Raw genomic sequence first — 24,373 nt, 5'->3', positions numbered from 1 at the left:
CTTGTCAGAGTCTTGGTTTCTCAACTATAAAATGGGTACAATAATCCCCATGAGAATGGTATGTGGAGTCCAGTAGAGCCCAGTAGGCGCTCCCTAAAGGCTCGCCATTACAGCTAGTGTCCTCACAGTTGTTGTGAGGGTTGTGTGACAATGGATGAGAAATGACTTTGTAAACTGTGAAGCACATGTAGATGGGAGGGCTTATTAGGACCTTGCGACCTCACAAATGGGCATCACCAAGAGCCGTTGTGTTGTTGTTGTTGTTGTTTGTTACCTGGGAGTCTCCGTCCAGTGCTGCTTGGGCATACATCTGCACAGACAACTCTAGGTCTTGTGACTGGTTTTGGTGGCCATAGTAGTAAAGGTCTCCCATTTTCAAATACGCTGCAGGAGAAAAAGCACAGGTCCATTTATCAAGTGGTTTTATTTCAGACTGACATTTTAAATTATTGGCCCCTGAGCGTGACTGAGAGTTTTTCTTATCAGTCTCTGAATACGGAACATTTTTATGTTTTCTCGGTGCACTGAGAGAGAGAGAGAGAAAGGCTTTTGCCCTGAGCACGTGTTTCTCGACACGTTTTCTAGTTTTGTTGGGCACCAAAAAAAAAAAGCCAGCTCTCTTAAATGGGTCTCTTGGTGAAGATCTCAGTGTATCAACCCCACAGACCAACCAGCCAAGATTATTTATGGCACTTTATTCCTCGTCTGAAATTTTGCTGCTCACATTTGATGTCTGGCTATTTTTTTACTCTGCTTGAGCCATTCTTTAATTTTTCCTCTGAAGAAAAACTTACGTTTAAGAATCAATGTTTCGGGAGTCCCTGGGTGGTATAAGAATTGACGTGCTCAGTTGCTAACTGAAAGGTTGATGGTTTGAGTCCACCCAGAGGCACCTTGGAAGAAAAGCCTGGTAATCTATTTCCAAAAATCAGCCATTGAAAACCGTATGGAACACAGTTCCACTCTGACACACATGGGGGCTCCATGAGTCAGAACTGCCTCAATGGCAACTAGTTTATTAATATCAGTCAATGTTCTATCAGGAAAACAGAATCCATGTCAGGTAGTTCAAAAGAGGGCAGGTTACCAGGGTGTTGGAAGAAAGAGCTGAAAAGGCAAATGGGAAACAGTAGGCCACCCAGAGATGGGCAATGCAGGCAGCTACTACCACCTCTAGGGCTGAGGAGAAGGAGGGATGGAGGGTAGTCATGATGTTACCAGAGCCGGGAGCCTGGGGGGAGCCAGGACCATAGAGGGTGGAGTTGCAGGAAGGGCTGGAACCATTATCCTCCTACCCCGCAATCTCCTGCCCTCGTGTCCCATCCCTGAAACTAACCAGAAGGCCACAGACAGGGCAGTTTGGGAACTGTAGTTCCTGGGGTTCAGCCCCCTCCCATTCAAAGCAGAACAGAGGAAGGCAGGGAATACATCTGAGGGCAAAAGGGGAGTGACTGGCCCAGGAAATCTCTCCATAGTAGTAGCTCTCTTTTGAATTCTCATTTAATCTGCAGAAATGTTGGGTCCAAGTTTAGGGCAGATGACGAGAAGTACATTGCATGAAGCTGAGTGCAGAGTTTTAACCGTGATCTTAAGAGCAGAGATTTTCACTCTCTTTCCTAATTGTTGAGAAATATCACACTTCACACAAAGCTGTGAGACGTTCCCTGTTACCACAGATCAAAAGCCTCCAGTGCTTCAATTTAGCACCCGTTTTTCTATACATACCAAATGAAGGAGCATCGATTTGAGAAACAGAGAAATTATAGTATCTCCAAACACAATTAACAGCCAAGTATCTCCTGGCCAGGTCCTAAGTGGGCAAAAGGAGAAGAAAAAGTTAATTCATTCATATTTTGGCCAAGTGACGAATTTTACCTCCATAAAATCCAATTCATCATCCTTAATCTTCAAACTTCTACTTGGTGAAATTATACATTTACTTACCGGCCTCTCCTCACAGATGTGTGCTAAATTTGTCTGTGACACTTCAATTCCAGTTTCTGCTGCTAAAACATAATACAGCAAAGCCTCGTGCCTAAAAATAGATGATTAATAATAAATTTCATATAGTGGCTCTTACTAATATTCACAGAGGGCTTTATATTCAAACACAAGAGGGCACAAAATAAGCAGTTTTTTAAAAAACCACAAATTCATGAGTTTTTTTTTTTTTTTTTTTTAAATACTGTTGTAAAAATACTGCAGGCACTGATTTATTTTCTATCTTAAAGGCTGAACTCGCAGATAAGGTTGGGGAGCTAGTTGATGCAACAGCTACCTCTACTGGCTGAATGGTGTGGAGAATGCTGGCTGGGAGGTGGCTATTAGTCTTTGCTCCTTGAATACTTCCATCCTCGCTAGAAGGAGGTAAGTGGTATTAAGAAAAACACCCTGTGTCGTCGTCTGGGGTCTTAAAAGCCTGTGTGTGGCCATCTAAGATATTCCACTGGCATCACCCCTCTGGGAGCAAGGAAGAGTGAAGAAAACTGAAGACACAAGGCAAAGATTAGTCCAAAGGACTAAGGGACCACAACTAAAATGGCAGCCACCGTCTGAGTCCAGTACATCTAGGTGGTGCCTGGCTACCACCACTGACTGTTCTGACAGGGATCACAATCGAGGGTCCTGGGCAGAGCTGCAGAAAGATATAGAACAAAACTCTAACTCACAAAAAAAAAAAAAAGACTAGACTTACTACCCTGACAGAGACTGGAGAAAGCCCAAGAGTGTGGTCCCCGACACCTTTTTAGCTCAGTGATAAAGTCATTCCTGAGGTCCATCCTTCAGCCAAAGATTAGACAGGCCCATAAAACAAAATGAGACTAAAGGGGCATACCAGTCCAGGGGCAAGGACTAAAGGCAAGAGGGGACAGGAAAGCTGGTAACAGGGAACCCAAGGTTGAGAAGGGAGAGTGTTGACACGTTGTGGGGTTGTTAACCAATGTCATAAAACAATATGTATATTAACTGTTTAATGAGAAGCTAGTTTGTTCTATAAACCCTCATCTAAAGTACAAGAAAAAATAGAAGTTTTAAGAACCAAAAAATAATAATAATAAATATGTTGTGTCTACAATTAAAAAAAAGAAAAACACCCTGTGCATTAGAGCCCTCTGTTTTGTGACAGGTTTTATGGGGCTCTGGATTCTAAGCAAGCTTAATTAAAGCTGAGCTTCTGGAGTGCATCAGAAGTTTGGCAGAGGAGAGGCAGTTTATAAGGGGCTTTGATACGAATGGCTGAAATACATGAAAAAATGAATGTTTGACATTTATTTATTTATGAAAAAATAAATGTTTGACAACAATAGTAATTGAATTGTCACAAAACATTGAGAGACCACTTTTCATCTGTTGAGAGATTGGCAGAAAATTCATGAGGAGCATCAGCAAGGCTGTGGAGGGATGAACACGCTCCTAGAAGCATTGCTAGAGGGACAGCCAATTAATGCAATGGTTCTGGAGGACAACGTGGCCACAGCCATGTCAGCAGTGCTATGCATGAGCACACCATTTGGCTCAATAATTCTCTCTTGTGGAGGTTTACTCTAAAGAACAATTAGAGACAAGTGCAAAGATTCTGTTGCCCAGGAGTTCGTGGTTGAGTTGTGCATACGAACAAAAGGTTGGAAACAACTCTAACATGTGAACATCAGTGACTAGTTAAATTAGCCTGTGGTGCAGATGCTTTCCGATGTGGCTATTAAAAATGTTGTGGCAGAATATTCAAAAACATACAAAGATGTTTATGCAAAAATCTCCATTTGGTGAAAAAAAATCTGGTTATAAAACAGTGCCATCCCATTTTTATAAAACAAAGATAAAATGGAATACACACGTGTACACAAGACACACATACAAATATATGCAGAGAAAAAAAAAAAAACCTCAAAAAATGATCTTCCAAAATGCTAACAGCATTTAGCTCTGTGTGGTGTGAATGCAAGTAATTTTTTTCTTCTTTGTACTTACTCTGATTTCTGAAATTCTCTGTGTTACCCAGTTTATGGGTAAAAATCGATTTTAACTATAAATAGTTGCTTCTAAAGCTTATTTTTCATTTTAAGTAGTTGACCTTAACAATTCTTTCTTACTTTTAGTCCCATCCAGAAACTGGTTTAGGGAAGGGTCGGGGAAGGTTGGGTAAGAAAATTCTGAAATCATCAACTGCTAAAGGCAGCTTCTGGCAAAGCAAAGAGACAAAGAGCGGTGCTTGGGGGTGAAATTGGGACAGCAAGACCTTCAGTTAGACACGGCTGCTGAGCGAGCTGATTCTTAGCCTCCTAGACATCTAAGGCAGCTGACCAATTAGCCATGACTCATGCTAAAAGAGAGAGGAGGCCGGTTAAGCAGAGTCTCAAACAAGTAGCAGCCGCAACAACACAAAAGATGCCTATAAGTTTTCCAAAAGAGCCTGCAGAAACAGGTTTGTTGCAAGAATACTCAGTGCAGACCCAAGATCCCCAGATAGAGGCCATGCAAGAGAGGCCAGCAGAAAGTCCCCATCATTCTGCAGTATGGTTCCATTCCAAAGGTGCTGTCATCTCAAGTTTCTTCAGAGATACTCAGGCTTACACCACTAGCTCAGTTTCCCCCGGGGTTGAATGGAGGAGGAGATGGTATAGACCACCTTTCAGGATATACCACCCAAGGTCACTGGAATGTGGCTCATGTTATCAAAATATAATAAAATGAGTTTTTCTTGAGCAGCAGAAAATCAGTAGGGCTGGCTGTTAGAATTTGGGGGTCCCATGCGGTTGATACTCCCTGTAAGAATAGAGTCAATATGATAAATTTTATAAAGACAATATCTTGTCTCTAAAGTTACCTTGGTGGTGGGGGAAGGAAAGGAGAAACAACTTTATGTAAGACTTCCATTGTCCAATTATTGTATAAACTGGAAAAAAAAATCTCATATAATTCTTAAGTATTTCCTTTGAGGAAGCACTGAAATCCATCAAAAAAAATGTTGAAAAACATTATGTCAGTAGGAGTACTGAATAGAAATCCACCTCTGTTATGGATTGAATTGTGTCCCCCCAAAATATCTGTCAACTTGGCTAGGTTATGATTCCCAGTATCACGTGATTGTCCATCATTTTGTCATCTGATGTGATTTCCCTATATGTTGTAAATCCTATCATTATGATGTAACGAGATGGTTTAGTGGCAGTTATATTGATGAGATCTACAAGATTAGGTAGTATCTTAAGCCAATCTCTTTTGAGATATAAAAGAGAGAAGCAAGCAGAGAGACGTGGGGACTTCATACCACCATGAAAGCAGTTCCAGGAACAGAGCACGTCCTTTGGACCTGAGGTTCCTGCACTGAGATGCTCCCAGACCAAGGGAAGACTGATGACAAGGACCTTCCTCCAGAGCCCACAGAGAGAGAAAACCTTCCCCTGGAGTTGGCGCCCTGAATTTGGACTTCTAGACTACTGGACTGTGAGAGAATAAACTTCTCTTTGTTAAAGCCATCCACTTGTGGTATTTCTGTTATAACAGCACTAGATGACTAAGACAACCTCCATCTTCCATTTTTGGGGACTAGTCATCAGATGCCCAGGCATTCTGATGCCACCAGTGTTCATTTTCAGATATTGAAGAGGTGAACTACAGGATGGGGTTAGAACACTCAACACCAGATTTTGTCAGCTCATTAAAACTTCTGAAATACCACACTCACTAAGCCTCCCAGCAGCTTTGCTATTACTTAACTGTTTCAACAGAGACCATGTGAAAGTGTGTATTAATTACAGATATTTCTATACTTAGATTCATGGAACAAATATTTACCGAGCACTTGGTATATAAAAAAAAAAAAAAAAAAAAATTTTTTTTTTTTTTTTGGTATATGCAAGAAGCTCAAAGACAAGCCACGAAACTGTCCTGTCCTTCCATGAATTTCCTCAAGGTTTAGGAAGCACACCAGAGCTCTGAGCTTTATTTCCAATGCACCAACCCTGGGTTCATGTTCCAAGACAGTGGAGGCTTGCATGTTGCTATGATGCTGAAAGGATTTAAGTGGAACTTCCAGACCAAGACGGACAAGGGCTTGGATAAGGACTGTTCCAAGACAATTATTCTGACAGAAATGGAGTGGGAGTTGTGGAAAGGAAGGAATTTAGAGAAAATAAATAGTTTAGGGCACAAACAGTTAAGCGCTTGGCTACTAACTGAAAGATTGGTGGTTTGAATTCACCCAGAGGTGCCTTGAAAGAATGGCCTGGTGACCTACTTCCGAAAGAACACAGCCTTTGAAAACCCTATGGAGCATAGTTCTACTCTGACACACACAGGGTTGCCATGAGTTGGATGGGAATTGATTTGGTTTTTAAAAGGGAACTGTGGGACATTTATAGTTCAGTAGTAGAAATCTTGCCTTCCATATGGGAGACGCAGGTTCAATTCCTGGCCAATACACCTCATGCTCAGCTACCACTCATCTGTCGGTGGAGGCCTGCGCGTTGCTGTGACGCTGAACAGGTTTCAGCGGAGCTTCCAGATCAAGACAGACTAGGAAGAAAGGCCTGGTGATCTACTTCCAAATCTCAGCCAATGAATACCCTGTGGATCACAACGGTCAGGTCCACAATCGATTCTGGGGATGGCACGGTACCAGGCAGTATTTTGTTCTGTTGTGCATGGGGCCACCATGAGTCTGGGGACCACTCGATGGCAGCTAATAATAACAACAAAGCCAAATTGTTCTAAGACAGTCATTCTGTCGGAAATGGGGTGGGGTTGTGGAGAAGAGGAGACTTAGAGAAAAGAAATAGTTTAGGAGCATATTTGCTCCCCATTTTAGATGTGGCTCATAAATTTACAGAGTTTTATGATGATACCTCTTAATAATCAATTCTTTGGCTGCTTGCTTTGCATTGTGAAATTGAGTATATCAAGCATTTCTTCCAAGCAATTGTATTATATTTTCCTGTGCTCTTTTCTGCCAACGACTTAAGCAGCTCAGATTGGAAGGATGAAAAAAAGCCTGGGGTCTCAGTGGAATTCAGGACCCTTGCTCTTTGGCAAAAAGGTGAATCTCTTTCAACTGGAACTTTGCATGCCTACTTGTCTTGCCTCAAGCCTATCATAAATCTGGCTAGCCTCCTGGGTTAAGTATTTTGGGTATATGTAAAACAAAGGACAATAAACACAAAGTTCACATAGTTTGTAGCTAAAAGACATGTAGGGATAACATGGAGAGAAATGAAACATGACAGCTGGGCTTTCCTTCACTAACTTCTCAGGGTGTCCAAGCACAGCCTGAGGCATGGCAACATTATCGTCCGTATGATGCCGATGCAGCAAAAAGTCCTTTTCTCAATCACGTGCCGCTTTTAAACTATCCCACATAAATCTTGGAACAACACAGCAAAGCACAAACTCATCAAACTGACACATGTAATTTGAAAATAAGGTCCAGAATATATTCACTTGCACAAAATGAAAAAAGGGGGCGAACGTGGGACATTGATTGATGATTTAGTTCTATTACGGCAATATGGTTGTACCAAGAGTCGTCACACTGTGGTATGGGGAGGGCGGCTGACATATATTTCCGATTTAACCCCTGGGGAGGGGTTGGAGGCCTGAAGAACAGGAGGAGATGGAAGTACTTCGCTTCAAACATATTTTGGCCAAGATTTTCTCATTGTAATGGATACTGTATGTTTCTTCCTCTTGACACCGAGAGGCCTCAAATCCAGACTGAGACTTATCTTTAAAGATACCCAGCATCAAAGAGTTGGCCAGGATGTAGAGTAAGGGAAATGTGTACATGGCTGACAGACAGTCACCAAGAACCAAAACTTGTTGGCATCGAGTCGATTCCGACTCATGGCCACCTGATAGGGCAGGGTAGGACAGCAGAGTACATTGGCAAAAAATCATTTAGGAAAACAATTGGCATTATCTTGTCAAGTTGGACATGCCCCCACTCTGTGGCCCAGCCACCCCATTCCTGAGCTTATATTGTAGAGAAACAATTCTTACGTGTGCCAGGAGATACACAAAAAATGTGCAGGCCACTTTGTTCTTAAAGAAAAATGGGAAACAAGCAAATATCCATTATCATGAGAATTTATAAGTAAGTCGTGATATATGGCATTAGGGAAAACGGAATGATCTATAGATACGTGCAACGAAATGTATGAATCTTAGAAACAAATGCTAAGAAAGCAGATGAAGGATTATATATAATAATAGAAAGCTCAGAAACAAGCCAAACTAACTCTATTGCTTAGGAATATATTCATATACAAGAAAACTATACGGAAAGCAAAGGTCCCTGGGTAGTGTAAATGGTTTGTACTTGACTACTAACCTAAAGGTTGGTGGTTCGAACCCACCTAGCAGCACCATGGAAGAAAGGCCGGGCGATCTGCTTCTGCAAAGAGTACAGCCAAGGAAACCCTATGGAGCTCAGTTCTACTCTGTAACACATGGGGTCACCATGTGTCAGAATCGACTCAATGGCAATGGATTTTTATAAAGAAAGCAAAGGGCGGATCAACAATAAGACTCAGGATAGCCGTTACTTCCAGGTACTGGGGACGGTGGCGGGATGTAGTCTAGGAGGGAAATGCAGGGAGATTCAACAGGACTGGCAATGTGCACTTTCTTAGGCTTAAATGTTCATTTTATTGTTACTCATTAGAACTTCCATATACATCATATATGCTTTCATATGTATCAACTATTATATGGTAAGAGAAAAACAACTGGCTCATGTCACATTCCCTGTTCAAATCCTCAGGCATTTTACCTTGATTCTAAACTACCTCCCCCTTTCAGTCTCTCCCTTCTCTACGTCATCACACACACTATTTGGTTAACCCAAAACCAATCCCGTTGCTGCCAAGTTGATTTCAATTCAGAGCGACCCTATGATGACCCTATAGAACAGAGTAGAACTGCCCCATGGGGTTTCCAAGGAGCAGCTAGTGGATCTGAATAGCTGACCTTTTGGTTAGCAGCTAAGCTCTTAACCACTGCGCCACCAGGGCTCTGCTGTTTGATTAAATATCTCAAAACCCAATTCTGTCATGTCACCACCCTCTCCAAAACTGTCAACGGCTGCTCACTGCTTCTCAAATTAACTAAAAAGTGTGTAGCCTGCGTTCACATGCTCCACAAAGTAGCACCTCTTCGGTCTTGCTGCGTATCACTCTACTTGTTTCCTGGACTTACCTACAATTTTCCCCTTTGCTTTTGTTTCTGCAAGTTCCTTCCATGGAAAAGCTGTTACCTGCTTGGCTAAGTAGGAATTATAGAATTCTTCAAGGCTGTATCATCTGCTACCTCATCATGAAGGTTGCCCTAAGCCCCAAACCCGATAGCACCTTTCCTCCTCAGAATCCCCAATGTTCTTTACATACTGTTCATGGCCCTTGAGTTATGGTCATTTGGTCTATTTGCCTTAGTTCATTCATTCTGTGGTTTCTGAGTGCTCACTAGGTGCCACCATGTACTGGGCACTGGGATACAAGTCACTGGGCAATCAACAAATAAAGAGCGATTGCATGGAAGAACTAAACGGAGTAAGGAATTAGTGGGCAGGAATTAGGCAGCTCTTCTAGGAGCCCTGGTAGCACAATGGCTAAGACCTCGGCTGCTAACAAAAAGGCCGGCAGTTCAAATCCACCAGCTGCTCCTTGGAAACCATACTCTGTCCTGTAGGGTTGCTATGAGTTGGAACTGACTCAACAGCAACAGGTTCTAGGCAGAGGGAACAGCAAAGGCCCAAAGGCCAGACAAATGAGAAACTCCAGGTAGTTCAGCATGAAGGAAGAGATGAGGCAGCAAAGTCCCTGAAGAGAGGGTGAGCCCTACTTGTAGCATCCCCTACAGCTTTATGTCAAGGTACTCTGCATTTACATGTCCTCAGTATTCAAGCGCACAAGTGATGTGTACAAGTATTCAGTACTGAACAAAATTAAAACTCAATGTAGAAAGCACTTTAGTCTTCGCCCACTGCCATTAGCCCAGCCTCAAAAAATTCCACGTTGTGGCTGCGTATAATAAGGAGAGCAGGGCAGGCGAAGTATTAACAAAGACACTCTCTTTACGGGAAAAACAGTGTCAGCTATCTTGGTGGGGGATATTTACAGACATGCTCTCCCTTTGGGAAACTCCTACATATAAACCCCTTGCTAAATGATTGCTTAATTTACTCTAAGAAGCTTGTAGGGGGCAGAGGGTAGTAGACTTGGAGGGTGAGAAACAGAATAATTTAAAATCAAATTTGGGTGTTTTGTGAGTTGATGCTCAAAACACGAGAAAAGTCGTAGGGTGTATCAGTGGGAAAACAGTACTTTAACCAAATTTCCTTTCCTGTTGTGCAAAGTGTGGCCACTGATAATACATGTTCACAGAATGATAATAACAATAAATATTTCTTGTTGAAATGGCAAATGTTTTGATACATACATATTTATCACAATAAAAAAAAATTTACCTAAAAATAAAAGGAATGGCACAACCATGGCTATTCATGAAAAAAAGTTAAAACAAGATTATGTTAAAGTAATAAACATTTCTCTATTGTGCTTTTTCACTTAGATCATTTCCCTTGCATTCTCTGATTAAGATTCTTGCTCATTACTATGCTTTTGGTTGCCTGTGTACCAGTGGACCAAAGGAGAAAATGGTATCCTTTTGACTTATATTTTAATTTTTAATTAAGGTTCATATCAGAGTGTGATTGATGCTAGGTCTGGTCTAATGTCTTTGAGGCAGTGGACCAATGGGATATGTGCTGATTTGCGTATCTTTCTTAGTTATTACTGAACTACCCAAATCATTTAGGCAATCAACCAGCCAAGAAAATGTTGCCCAAGAGAAAACTAAGATGGAGTGCAAGGACTGGCAGAAGAAGAAAAAAAAAAAAAAAAAGAAGTCAAGTAAAGCCTGAAGAGATGTTTCCTTACTGGTAAAATCAGCAAGAGATAACAAACAGGGGTATTTGTAAGTCCTCATGTTCTGTCCCATCCATGTACTATAGGATGAGATTTACTAACTCTATCAGAAGAAGACTGGAAAGAAGGGGAGTCTGGCTGCAACGCTGAAGGTCTAGTAAGTAAGCTCCAGCAATCCCAGGCTTGTGGACACGGAAGATGCAGTAAAATATCTATGGAAGGATGTAGCCTAATCCCTAAACGTGTTGGTCTCTCTTCTTCCTGTAAAAAAGGTGAAAACTCTGGACTTTCTGTGGCCTGGCAGAAGGTCTCAGCTGAGGTCTCCTTTGCTGTCTCCAGCCTCCAAAACCAAGAGGGACAAGCTTGCAGGGAAGAGAAATCATCGTATTTGTGCGTGTGTCTCTCAACTTGATCAATGTGGATGCTTCCCTCCCCAGTCTGCCAGAGAACTAATTCTTGTGTATAATTAAACATGGAAATGTTATGTTTGCCAATCAACAGCAAATCAGTTCCTGATACTCTGAATATCATTACTAGGAAGGCGTGATTTCCCTGCAAATTGCTTTTCTGGTTGCATTTTAAGACTCCATCTCATAAGACTATACTGACAGAAAGATAAGGGCTGAGAAAGTTTGCTCTGATGTGGGTCCCAAGCTTACCATGAGCCTTCCAGGTAGGCGTTGAGGCCTTTGCGAATGACATGGCCCAGGTAGCCATTTTTCTCAGCTACATGCTTTGCCCATCTGAAAAAGAAAGAGGAAAGAAAATATGCAAACTGTGGCAAATTAAATAATCGCCTTTTTCTTCATGCGATCACAATAAATCCCACTTGGGGAATATTTTGCTTGTTAGAATTTTTACAGAGCAACAAACTAGAACTCAATGTTAAGAAGATAAAGCAAGATGCATTTTGAGAGCTCTACATTCAGTGTCCTTTCTTGTGAATGCTTAGAAGTTGTTATTTACGGAAACAAAGAGTATGTAAGTCACATACTGAAAAACACCCACCCAAATGAAAAAATATATTTTTTCCATGAATTCTAATACTCTCTACATTAAAACATGTTTACTGGTTTATTATAAAGTTTCATGTATTTTGTTTCTGTCCCCTAATTTACTCTAGAGGTGTTTGCTAATAATGAACTAGTCTTCTATAATCTTTATAACCACTAAAATACTGTAACAATGTATACATAATGAGCTAATAGAAGGAAGAAATAGAATGATTTTTAAAAAATACCTGATTAATACAAAAGAAGAGCAAGGAGGAGAAAAAAGGAACAAAGAACAGATAGGACAAATGGAAAATAAACAGTAAAATGGTACTTTTAAAATCAAATATTTTCATAACTACATTAAATGCAAACAGACTAAATACCCCCAAATAAAAGACTAGCATTGTCCCTCATAGTGGGAGATTTTAACACACCTCAACAAATTTCAAAGGACTGAAGTCATTCAGAATATGTTCTCTGATCACAGTGGAATTAAACTAGAAATTAATTAACAAAGAATAACAAGAATATCCAAGAAAAATATTAATATTCACATTATTCTATTCTATTCAATGATAAAAAGCCATAAGTCAGTTCGAGTCAAGTTTTGTCACTGAGTTCAGGTCAGGATGGGTTTGCAAACAAATGTCTTACGAAAAACAACTTTTTGGAGAGGCAGACTATAGGTGTAAAGGTGATCTAAAGCATCAGTCTGCAAACATTTTTTCTGTAATGGGCAAGATAGTAAATATTTTCAGCTTTGCGGGCCACGTATGGTCTCTGTTACATATTACTCCTGTATGTTTGTTTGCTTGTTTGTTCTACAACATTTTAAAACTGTAAAGTCCTTGGGTGGTGCAAATGGCTGCTGTGCTCAGCTGCTAACCAAAAGGTTGGAGGTTCAAATCCACCCACAGGCACTTGGGAAGAAAGGCCTGATGATCTACTTCTGAAAAACCAACCATGGAAAACCCAACGGCACATAGTTCTACTCTGTCGCACATGGATTCGTCATGAATCAGAATCGACTCAATGGCAACTGGTTTGGTTTTTGGTTAAAAATGTAAAAACCATTCCTAGTTCCTGAGGGCATACAAAACAAGCAACGGTCATATTTGGTCCATGGGTCACAGTTTGCCGATTCCTGTAAGACATATTCAGAAATGCAGGGCCTTGAAAACGTGTCTCCTGTTCACCACTCTTCAGGAAGCTACTGGACAATGTTCTCCCCCAAAATGTACGAGTAAATCCAGAAAGAGGAGGAAATGGTCGAGCAAAGAGGAAAACCAGCTCAAGACAGAGATGAGGGGAAAAGAACCCTGACAATGATGATGAAGTTAATCCCAGCACAAAAGCTATGCCCTGAAACTCCAGGAGCAATGCCTCCAAAAAGATTAATACCTGATGGGTCTGAACATATTGAGAGGGGATTTAGACAACTGGAGGAGAATTTGGACAGCAAGTATATAGAAAAGGTTAAGTACACAGCTAATCAAATAAATAAAAATAATTACCATTCCACAGAGAACAAAAAGTTGCACAAGAAAGAAAAAGTAGCCATAGCATACTACAAGGCTCACGTGGGAATAGCATTTACATGGTTGAAATAATGTGAACTTTGATACCAATCTAACCAAAAGTATGATATGCTTATTGGGAAGATGAGAGACATATGGGAAGTATGAATATGTGTGATGGTAGAGGTGGCAAAGCTAAAGAGAACTATATGTCTTCCACAGTGGGACATCCTTAAAGTATGCCCGCTGTGTGGTGAGGTTTGAGCTCCATTACCAACTGAAGAGGTGGCGGTTTGAACCCACCCAGTAGGGCCCCGGAAGAAAGGTCTGGAGATCTGCTGTCGTAAAGATTGTTGTTGTTAGATGCTGCTGAGTCGATGTTTGACTCATAGCAACCCCATGTGACAAAGCAGAACTGCCTCATAGAGTTTTCTACGCTATACTCTTTATGGGATCAGATCGCCAGGTCTTTTCTCCTGTGGAGCTGATGGATGGGTTCAAACTGCCAACCTTTTGGTTAGTAGCTGAGTGTTTAACCACTGTACCACCAAGCCTCCTTTCATAAAGACTACATACAACCAAGAAAAACCTATGGAACTCAGTTCTACTATGTAACACGTAATGTTGCCATGAGTCAGAATCGACTCGACAGTAAAGAGTTTCTGGCATGACGAAAATACCAAGAAATAGTCGAATAATATTTAGAGACAAAAGTAAATAAAAAAGACATAATTAAAAGACTGAAAGTGATTTACTGAAGAGAGTAGGAAATAGAAGGGGAACAGGTAGCTGGTAGGAGCCCTGGTGGTGCAGTGGTTAACCGTCTGGCTGCTAACCAAAAGGTTGGGAATTCAAATCCATCAGCCGCTCCTTGGAAACCCTGTGGGGCAGTTCTACTCAATGGCAATGAGTTTTTTTCCCTTTGGTGGCGGGGGAGGGATAGTTGTTGAACAGAGATTTCCTGTTTTCCTTGATTAGCCTTACCAAATTATTTGGCTCTTTAAACTATGTGCATGCTCTGATAAAAATAAAACCTATTTTTTTTTAATAGACAAAAAAAAAGAAAGAGGAATTCCGTTTTCTCAGGCATAGTTAATATAGTACACCACTTCTCCTTCATAGCTAATATTTGACAGATTCTTACACAACAGCTTTCTCAGGATCTCTAGGGAACGTCTCCAGGTTGCCCGTGATATAGTAGAGAGAACACCACAAGGTCCCTTCGATGTGTCCGCCTTGCGCAGCCTTATGGAAATATTCACCAGCCAGAGTCTGTAAAGAGAGATTAATAAACACCACTCGCATTAGAGAGGAGTCCTCCTGCCCAGGCTGGTTTCATGGGAGCCAGGATGGTGAGGTACTTTCAGATAGCAATACCACAGGCTTCTGACTTCTGATACCTTTAAAAAAACCAATTCAAACAAGAGTTCCAGGAAAAAAAAAAAAAAAAACACTCTTTTGCAGAAGACAGCCTCTCGGAAGTAATGACCTTGCCTCAGCTGTTCTGTTGATTAAGTTTACCCAACAAATAAGACAACACACATAAGTACTAAATCTTGGTGCTATCTCGCTGATCCTCGCATAACCCTGACCAGCTAGACAGAAAACTCTTATCAGATGATAGATTTCACATCAGGTGAAAATTCAGGCATTTGCTTTCCTAACTTTGCTTAATACCTCTCTTCAAACTCATGTACAAAAATTACACTTCCAGTAGGAAGGTGAGAATTAGAATATGACAATAAAAAATCCATGCTTGCAGATGTGTGGGAGGGTTACCAGACATTTGCAATGCATAAAAATACACAACCTCATAATCACAGAGAGGGAGAGGGAAAAATAAAACAAACACTTAGACCGGCATACTTTCCACCAATTACTATTATTTTTCTGAAGCAGTTAACTGTCGTTTTTAAAAGCGTGGGCTTGGATGAGACAGGCTTAGGTTCAAATCCTAACTCTACTCCTTACTAGCTGTGTAACCTTCGGCATGTTATTTCTCCAATTGAAAAACGTGGTTTCTGATTATACCTAGCGTGAGAGGTGGTTGCAAGGATTAAATGAGACAATATATTCTCGAGGTTTAGCACACTGCTTCACAAAGGATAATCTTCCAATCCCCCTGCCCCTAACCTAATGCTGCCACAGTCCTGCCATCTCAATAAATGCCACCTACATTCTTTCCATCTCAATAAATGCCAGACACCCTGGAGGCATCCCTGACTGCTTTCACATAAGCAATCCATCAGCCAGTCGGCCAATCACCTCTCAGCCCCTCCACTGATGTCTCCCTGGCCCCATCCACCATCCTTTCTCACTTGGATTCAAAGTATTAACCCCCAGCTCCCACCCTTGTCTCCATTCAATCGTAGTCTCCACGAGAATCTAGTGGGAGCGTTTTTTAAACATAGCATGTCATTTCCCTGTTCAAAACTGTCCAGTGGCTTCCTATCTCCCTTAAGGAGAAAGCAAAGTTCTCGCATGACTGGTTCCACTACCTCTGACAGCGTCTTCCTGCCCCTCCCCCTCACTCCTGCTCTCCTCTCCTGACATTCTGGCCCCCTATTTTACTGTCCCTCAAACAAGTCAAGCCTGTTTCTGTCTCATGGGGGAGAAGGCTTTGCTCTGACTGTTCCTTCCCTCTGGAACGTTCTTCTGCCACACATCTGCAAGGCTTGCTCCCATACTTCCTTTAGGAGCCTGTACAATGTCACTATATAAGAGTGGCCTTCTCTAATGTCCTTTATAAGATAGCATCCCCCAACCTCCACCCTTTACCCTGTTTTAGTTTGTCCCATAACACTTATCACCTTATATCATATATGCATTTGTTGACTGTCTTTCTCCCCCCACTAGAATGTAAGCTTCATAACAGTGGTAACTGTTTAATTTGTCTGCTACTGTATCCCCAGTGTCTAGAACAGTGCCTGGCACAGAATGGCTTCAATAAATTCAATAAGTTTTGTTGAATGTAATAATGCTCGGATTATGATTACCATCATCAATATTATTATCAATAACAAGGACTTCCATTTCACACCTAGGTTCAGATCTTGGCTCCACTAAAAAAAAAAAAGTATGACCGAGTAAATAACTGCTCATAGCCTTGGTTGCTTATCCTGTAAGATGGACATAATAATAGTAGATATCACAGAGCATGGTTGGGACTAAACAAGACTGTGCATGTAAAGTGCTTTGTACAGTGTCTGGCACAAAGGAAATGCTCTATAAATACTACATCTTGTCCTTGTTGCTTTCATTACTATTAAATCTGGTCGCAGGCCAGGCAACCCTATCTGGATCCAGCTCTTTGCTTCTTGTAAGATCAGTGTCTGTACCATCTCTTGCTCAAACAGACAAGGCTCATTCTCCCCTTGTCATTCCCCCTGCTCCCCTCAGTTCAAGCATTCCTCCTCCAAGAAGCCTTTCTGACTCTTTGGCCTTCACCCTTTCCCCTTTTCAGAGCTCTGTTTGGGTCATGCCATTTATCACACATGTGGTACTTGATTAAATGCAGTCCTTTGCTCTTCACTGACTTGTCTTCCTAACTGGACCTTTGAGTTCCTCGGAGACTGGGTCTGTGTCTTGGATTGTGTCTGTACCTCCCACGGTGCCTAGTCTAGATTGGGCACACAGTACACCTTCCACCATGCACGATGGTCAAGAGATTGACTAGAAGCTGCAGAACTGGTCTGAAGTCCTACTCACTTGATTCCTTCCAGTGACGCCTGGGAAAATGCCATCTAAATACAGGACTCCAAGATTGTATGATGCATCTGGGTTCCCCATTTCTTCTGCTTTTAACCAGTATTTTGCTGCTTTCGCATAATTTTTCTTGAATTTGTGGTAATACCATCCCAGGCCATTGACTGCCTGATGCAAACCCTGAATTTCAGAAAAACAAGAAAAAGTTATTATTCTTATGAAAGGAAATCTAAAGACACACTGGAAGCAACTGTTGCAAAAACATTCTGCCTGTGCCTAAGCAAAACCTTCCTTTTCTCTTTGTCAGGGCAGATGGCATTAAAGAAAAGCTAAGTGCTAGAAAACAGGAGACTGCCTCAGAGTCTTCCCAGGTGGATTTCATCCGGCTGCTGCTGGGATTTCAGTCCCAGCTCAACAGTGATGCTGACCCTCAAATCATCTCTCAGTCCTACAGGCTCTTATGCAATGCCCTTGTCTCCAAAAGGCCCCTCATTGCCTGCGGTATCAACAGTGCCCTTGAAATTCATGAGTGCCTGACTGTGACAGGAGGCCTGAAGCCTGCCCTGGCCAGGATGGTTTCTAGGTGACCCGCCTGCCCATCTGTTGATTACTCTGCCCTGAACACCACCAACCCTCAGAGGGGGCAGCCACGACAGCCTACTTGCTAAGCGCAGGTGCTTTGGGACTGCTTAGTATCCCTGGGACTTCAGAGGCTGAGGCAGGGGTGGGGGGGTCAGGTGGAGACAGGTTTCAGAACTGGGTCTAAACTTGTGTCTGGTACCAGGGAAGGGCCTGTCCATGTACAACTAGCCTTGAGCCTCCTTGTTCTTGCTGAGTTCATTCTATCAGGTTCCCCGACTTGCTTTGGTACGGCCCCGTCCAGCCTGGTTGTGAAGGCTCCTGCTAACCACCAAGTCGGTGTGCACGCCTGGGCACTGGCACCTGGTGCTCTCATTTCTCACCTCCTACCAGGCCCAAAAGACCATGAACAAGGTGGAGGGGGAGGGACGGGGGAAGAGAATTGGAGGGGCAAATAGTGTCCTTGCATCTATGAGGCTTGGTAAGTCAGAGCCTAAAAAAACTGAAAACCAAATCTGTTGCCATCTAGTCGATTCCGACTCATGGTGACCCCATGTGCTACAGAGTAAAATGCTCCATAGCGTTTTCTGGGCTATAATCTTCACGGAAGCACTTAGCCATGCCTTCTACGGTGCTGCTGGGCGGGTTTGAACTGCAAGCCTTTAAGTTAGTAGTAATGGTGGAAACCATTTGTGCCACCCAGGGACCTAGTCAGAATCTAAGTGTGGAAATAAACTTCCTTAGCTCCCCCTTTCACAAGTAAAAATTGGGTGTCCCTTAACAAAAACAGATGCTGAAGTACCAGCCTGTAGCCTTTTCAGTGTGCAGCAACTATTAAAAGGCTATGCCTCGGAGTTTTTCTGTTGTAATCAGGGTATAAGGAAGGCCTGAAAAAAGAAGCTAACAAAGCCCGCTAGAACTATAGATCCACAAAGACAGGGATCTTTGTTGTGTATCCTAAACACCTATCTCAGTGCTTGGCACACAGTAACATTCAATAAATATTGGATTAATGAATGAAAGACATCCATGCTGATACCAAACAAAGTGGAATCCAAATCCTATATCCTCAAGACTGAGAGTAGGGCTCATATCTGCAGGTCCCCAAAATATGTACGATCTTAGAGAATGGCTTGAGAGAGTGTCAGTGGCATAAATCCAATCTAGAGGCATTCTTCTTGAGCCTAGTACAGCGCCTGGTGTGAGGTAGGCTCCTGAGAAGCACTGCAGGATGAATTTTAATGAAGTAATGTTGTTAGTTGCCCTTGAGTCAGTCCCTGACCCATGGTGACACCATGCACAACAGAACGAAATGCTGCCTGGTTCTGTGCAGCATCCCATGATTCACTGCAAATCAGGCCATTGTGATCCATAGGGTTTTCACTGGCTGATTTCTAGAAGTAGGTTGCCAGGCCTTTCTTCCTAGGCTGACTTAGGCTAGAAGCTCTGCTGAAACCTGTTCAGCATCACAGCAATACACAAGTCCCCACTGACAGATGGGTAGTGGCTGCACATGAGGTGCAGTGGCCAGGAATCAAACCCAGGTCTCCTGGATGGAAGGACAACTCCACTACTGAGCAGGTAGTGACAAGTGACAAGAACCAGCTTTGGAATAACCCTACAGGATGTACACATAAAAATGGATTTTGAGAGGCTATAGTCTTATTTGAAGGTATCTGTCATCACTCAGAACAGATAAGAACTCCTCTTTAGGAAACGCCTTTGGTCCCAGCTCAGGGGTCTCATAAGAAACCCTGTCTTATTGCTTAGTCACCAGAACTAGTTCTGGACATTTAGCCAACTCAGTCAACAGGTCTGCCTCCACGTGACTAACTGCAAAAACCAAAAGTAAATGCGATCTTCACCATGGGGTGCTGGACAAAGAGTGGGGGCTTAGTTACTCCTTGCTGAGAGAATGGGTGAGAAATCAGTTAACACTATGAAGGATATGACGGCTCCAGGCCATAGAACTGCATTTCCCTGGTACCCATCTAAGTTGTGCTAAAAATTCAGTCAAAATAAAGTGTAGAGACATCAATTTACCGCTAAACCCATAGCTATCAAGTCGATTCCAACTCATAGTAACCCTACAGGACAGGGCAGAACTGCCCCATAGGGTTTCCAAGGAGCAGATGGTGGATTCGAACCACCGACCCTTCAGTTAATAGCCCAGCTCTTTAACCCACTGTGACACGAGGGCTCCAATTTACCACTAGGATGGCTAAAGAGATACGTATCAGAAAACACCCATTTTAGGCGGCTCTGGGGCCCTACTGGCACGATGACGGTTAATTGCTCCTCTGCTAACTGAAAGGTTACGTGGGGGTTGCTACAAGTTGAAATCAACTTAAAGGCACGTAACAACAACAGCTGGAATTAAGGCCCTCAATGACACCATTAAGCTGCTTTTCTACTCCTGCCTTATAATTCTTTGGGTTCAGGAGCTGAGAGCGCATATCAGCACGTTCCCTTCCCCTGGGTCAAGTGCCCTCTTGATACCACACCAAACCAAAAACCAAACTTGTTGCTGTTGAGTCAGTTCCAACTCATAGAGACCTTATAGCGACCCTATAGGACAGAGCAGAACCTCCCCATAGGGTTTCCAAGGAGTGCCTGGTGGATTCAAACTGCCAACCTTTTGTGGTTCGAGCTCTTAACCATTGCACCGCCACGGCTCCTGACACCACACAGAAAGAGGAAAAGTCTCTTGGCTTTCTTACTCCATGCTCCAACTCCCTGCTGTACAGAAAGATGACAGTCTGAGCTCTGAGCTCCGTAACAAAAGGGAATGAGAAAGAAAACTCAGCATGATTATTTTAAGTCGTCATTGATTGGACAAATACTGTCAGCCTTGTGGATAGAAGCATATCCAAAAGCCAGGAGGGATATAAAGAACACTTTCAAGGTTGTATGGAGTCCCTGGATGGTGCAAACAGTTAGGCACTCGACTACTAGCTGAAAGGTTGGCATTTTGAACCCATAACCCACCCAGAGGCATCTTGGAAGACAGGCTTGGCAATCTGCCTCTGAAAGGTCACAGCCTTGAAAACCCTATGAAGCAGTTTTATTCTGCACTCATGGGGTTGCCACGAGTCACAATTCATTTAACAGCAACTGACAACTGCCTGTCAAGGTTGTAGAATTATAGTGGTTTCTACAAATCTATTTATTTGCAAATCTGTAAGCATGTGCATGTGAGTGTGCAAATGTGGGTGTGTATGCACTGGGTGGGTGTGGTGTTTGCATGCAAGGTGTTTGCATTTAAATTAGCTGGCACGCAGAAACCATTGAAGAGTAAACAGTGAGAAAAACAAATAGCTCATAAACCCTGCAATAAACTTGACAAACAGTTCCATTATTGAAACCCAAGAAGGGAAAGGTATTTGGACATGATAGGGTTAACCTTCAAAGGATCAGGCTTTTGGTTTTCCTGATTCAATAGCATTTAAGCCCATTCAATTTCAAGGAGCCCCACTGCCTGTTATCAGGGCAGCCTGTGATTATAATTTTAGCCTTCAAACAAAATGGGCACAAATTCTATTTACTGTAAGGTGAATTCAGCTTTTGAAATTTGCTGTTTCCATTGTGGAGGGTTTCTGGATGTGCTGTAACTCAAAAATTTGCTAATCACTGCACTGCCATGACCCCTCCCCACCACATTTCCTTTTAAACTTGTGAGAGTGTGGGTGTGTGTGGTGGAAATGTTTCCCTGCTACAAGACGCAAGAGTGTTACCTTGGAAGCTGCCTTCTTCATCAGCTCTAAAGCGAGCCGTCTGTTCTTTTTCACTCCTTGACCCTAAACAATGACAAACAGCAACAATGATGAAGAAAATAAACAGAGTGCACTCAAAAGCATCACAGAAACATCAGTGTCCAATGTGAAATACGAACAAGTAAAACCCAAACCTTCCAAACAAAAAACCTAATCTCAAAGAATTCCATATGCAATGACGGTCCATTATCAGCACCATCATCTGTATTTTGCTTAGGATTGTGGAGCAGAGGCCACGAACCTCAAAAATCCCTGCTTCGCAGAGAGATAAAATTCCCCATTCCTCATAGAGTAAATCGCAGCCTTGTCAGTCCAAAGGTGCTGTTGGGAGGAGCCGTGGAGAAGGTTTAATGAGTTTGGCCACCCTGAATGTATTCCTCAGGGGATTATCTAATTTTCCAGGCAGATGAATCACTTTATCTGCATTGGAGAGTCAAGAGTTATTAGGCTGTGACTTGCAGCCTTGCTCATTCTGGCTGAGTCCACAGGGAAGAACACCATAGCTTCAGAGCCAGCTTAAAACCCAGCCTTGAAGGGGACAGGACCTCTCAGAATCGACTGTCACAGAGACTGACAGAAACTAACAAAGTTCTTCCAGCAAAATCAAGTTTTGCCAGCAGAAGTGGTTTGTCCAACAAGGAGAGAAATGGGCGTTGGGGTGCTCGTTATAAGAGAGGAACTCTGTGTAGTTACACAAATCAGCGTGGAGGCCCACGTGGAGAAATGGTGAGTCTGAGGGTGGGGCTTCCCTTGCCTGACGGTGAAGATGCCTGGCAGTGAAGATGCCTGGCAGTGAAGATGCCTGGCAAGGGAAGCCAGAAGAGAAAACCCCTGCTGCATTCAATCTCAGGCTGTCTATTATTGACATGCACACTCCATGTGCCCCATGGAGTCCTCCTGGATTTAGACACAGTCATTGACAGGGTCACATGTGTTCAGAATGTGAGAAGGCTTTGCTATGTACACAGCTATTAACTCTATTTAAACACTTGCTGTCCTTTATTGCCATTGAGTTGGCCCCCAACTCATGGTGACCCCATACATAACAGAACGAAATGCTGCCTGGCCCTGCGCCACCCCCATGATCAGTTGAGCCACAGCCTTTTCACTGACTGATGTTGGAAGTAGATTGCTAGGCCTTTCTTCCTAGCCTGTGTTAGTCTGGGAGTTCCACTAAAACCTCTTCAGCATCATAGCAACAATCAAGCCTCCGCTGATGTTGCGGTAGCTGCACATGAGGTGCACTGGCCAGGACTTGAACCTGGGTCGCCCTCATGGAAGGCAAGAATTCTACCACTGAACCACCAATGCCCCCATTTAAATATACAGCTTTACGTTAAATGAAGACAGTGAACATTCCTGTGTTAATTAATGTGGGCCAAGCATTGTCCTTTCCATCACTATCTCATCTAATCCTTACAGCAACCCCATACAAGGTACTTCTATTATTCCCATCTGAGGCACCAAGAGGCCACGAAAATTGCCCAGAGTCACAAAGAATGGTAAGAAGGATTTGAATCCAGGTAGGTGGGCTCCCTGGGTGGTACAAGCAGTTTGCACTAGACTACTAATCAAAAGGTTGGCCATTCAAATCCACCCAGCAGTGCCACAGAAGAAAGGTCTGGCAATCTACTTCCATAAATTGCAGCCATTGAAAACCCTATGGAGTGCAGTTATATTTTGAAACACATGAGGTCACCATGAGTTGGAATCAGCTTGACCGCAATGAGTTTGGTTTTGGTTTTTTTTTAAGGTGGGCTCCAGAATCCAAGCTCATAACCGCCACACTGTATTTTCCCCTGTACGTTTCAGTTTTATGCTGAGTCAGTGTAATGATTCTTAATCTCCTTCTATAGGATACGTTTGTCTTTTTATTTTCAGGACCCAAAATAAAATCATGAATCCAGCAACAGGTTAAAATGCATAAACCAAGTTTCTACTAAACATTAACTTACTGTTTAACAAAATCAATGAACTGAAGCAAAGTGGATGATCAAATTATTTTCAGAATGCGTCATTACTTCATTTAATTAAAAAGGAAGAAGGAGAACAGGACATAAAAGGCTACTTGTAAAAACTGGATGGGCCATTGAGACAACTGTTTGGAGTTCTGGAAAAGCATCGGAAGACCAAATCACAGAATATTAGAGCCTGGCTGAACTCAGAGTTTATCTTCTCCAACTACTTTGTTTTAAAGGAATAGAACTGGGGCCCAGAGAGGTTGACTTGTCCAAAGCCTCCCAGTTAGAGCTGCAACTGTTGTTGTTAGCAGCTGTCGAGTCGGCCCCAACTCATGGCGACCCCATCGGGCCATCGTGATCTTTGAGGTTTTCATTGGCTGATTTTCCAAAGTAGATCTCCAGGCCTTTTTTTCCACGTCCGTCTTAGTCTGGAAGCTCTGCTGAAATCTACTCAGCATCGTAGTAACATACAAGCCTCCAGTATAGATGGGTAGTTGCTGTGCATGAGGTATATTGGCCAGGAATTGACCCCGGGTCTCCTGCATGGCAGATGAGAATTCTATCACTGAACCACCACTTCCCCCAGAGCTGCAACTGTTGTCGTTAGGTGCCATCAAGTTGCAACCCTATGTACAACAGAACACAGCCCGGTGTCATCCTCACAATCATTGCTATGTCTGAGACCATTGTTGGAGCCACTGTGTCAACCCATCTTATTGAGGGTCTTCCTTTTTTTTGGTTGACCCTGTAGTTTACCAAGCATAATGTCCTTCTCCAGGGACTGGTTCCTCCAAAGTATGTGAGATGAAGTCTTATCATCCTTGCTTCTAAGGAGCATTTTGGCTGAACTTCTTCTGGCAGTCCAGGGTATGTTCAATATTCTTTGCCAACACCATAATTCTTCGGTCTTCCTTATTTATTGTC

At 42.7% G+C, this 24,373-nt stretch overlaps 1 protein-coding gene across 2 annotated transcripts in view; it reads right to left on the bottom strand.

Moving 5' to 3' along the window:
* SEL1L3 (SEL1L family member 3) overlaps nt 1–24,373 on the bottom strand; it is a 234,388-nt gene that overhangs the window by 18,855 nt on the left and 191,160 nt on the right. For both annotated transcript variants that reach the window (XM_049886395.1, XM_049886394.1), the window contains exons 14-20: nt 21,450–21,512; nt 17,140–17,316; nt 14,576–14,703; nt 11,579–11,662; nt 1,945–2,035; nt 1,726–1,810; nt 275–384 (exon numbers count right to left, since the gene is read on the bottom strand). In XM_049886395.1, the coding sequence (XP_049742352.1) occupies nt 275–384; nt 1,726–1,810; nt 1,945–2,035; nt 11,579–11,662; nt 14,576–14,703; nt 17,140–17,316; nt 21,450–21,512 (738 nt within the window). The remainder of the gene's footprint in view (nt 1–274; nt 385–1,725; nt 1,811–1,944; nt 2,036–11,578; nt 11,663–14,575; nt 14,704–17,139; nt 17,317–21,449; nt 21,513–24,373) is intronic.

Source organism: Elephas maximus, chromosome 5, assembly GCF_024166365.1.
Source record: "Elephas maximus indicus isolate mEleMax1 chromosome 5, mEleMax1 primary haplotype, whole genome shotgun sequence".
Taxonomy (NCBI): domain Eukaryota; kingdom Metazoa; phylum Chordata; class Mammalia; order Proboscidea; family Elephantidae; genus Elephas; species Elephas maximus.
The sequence above is the reverse complement of the archived record's forward strand: the minus strand, read 5'-3'. Positions and strand labels throughout refer to the sequence as shown.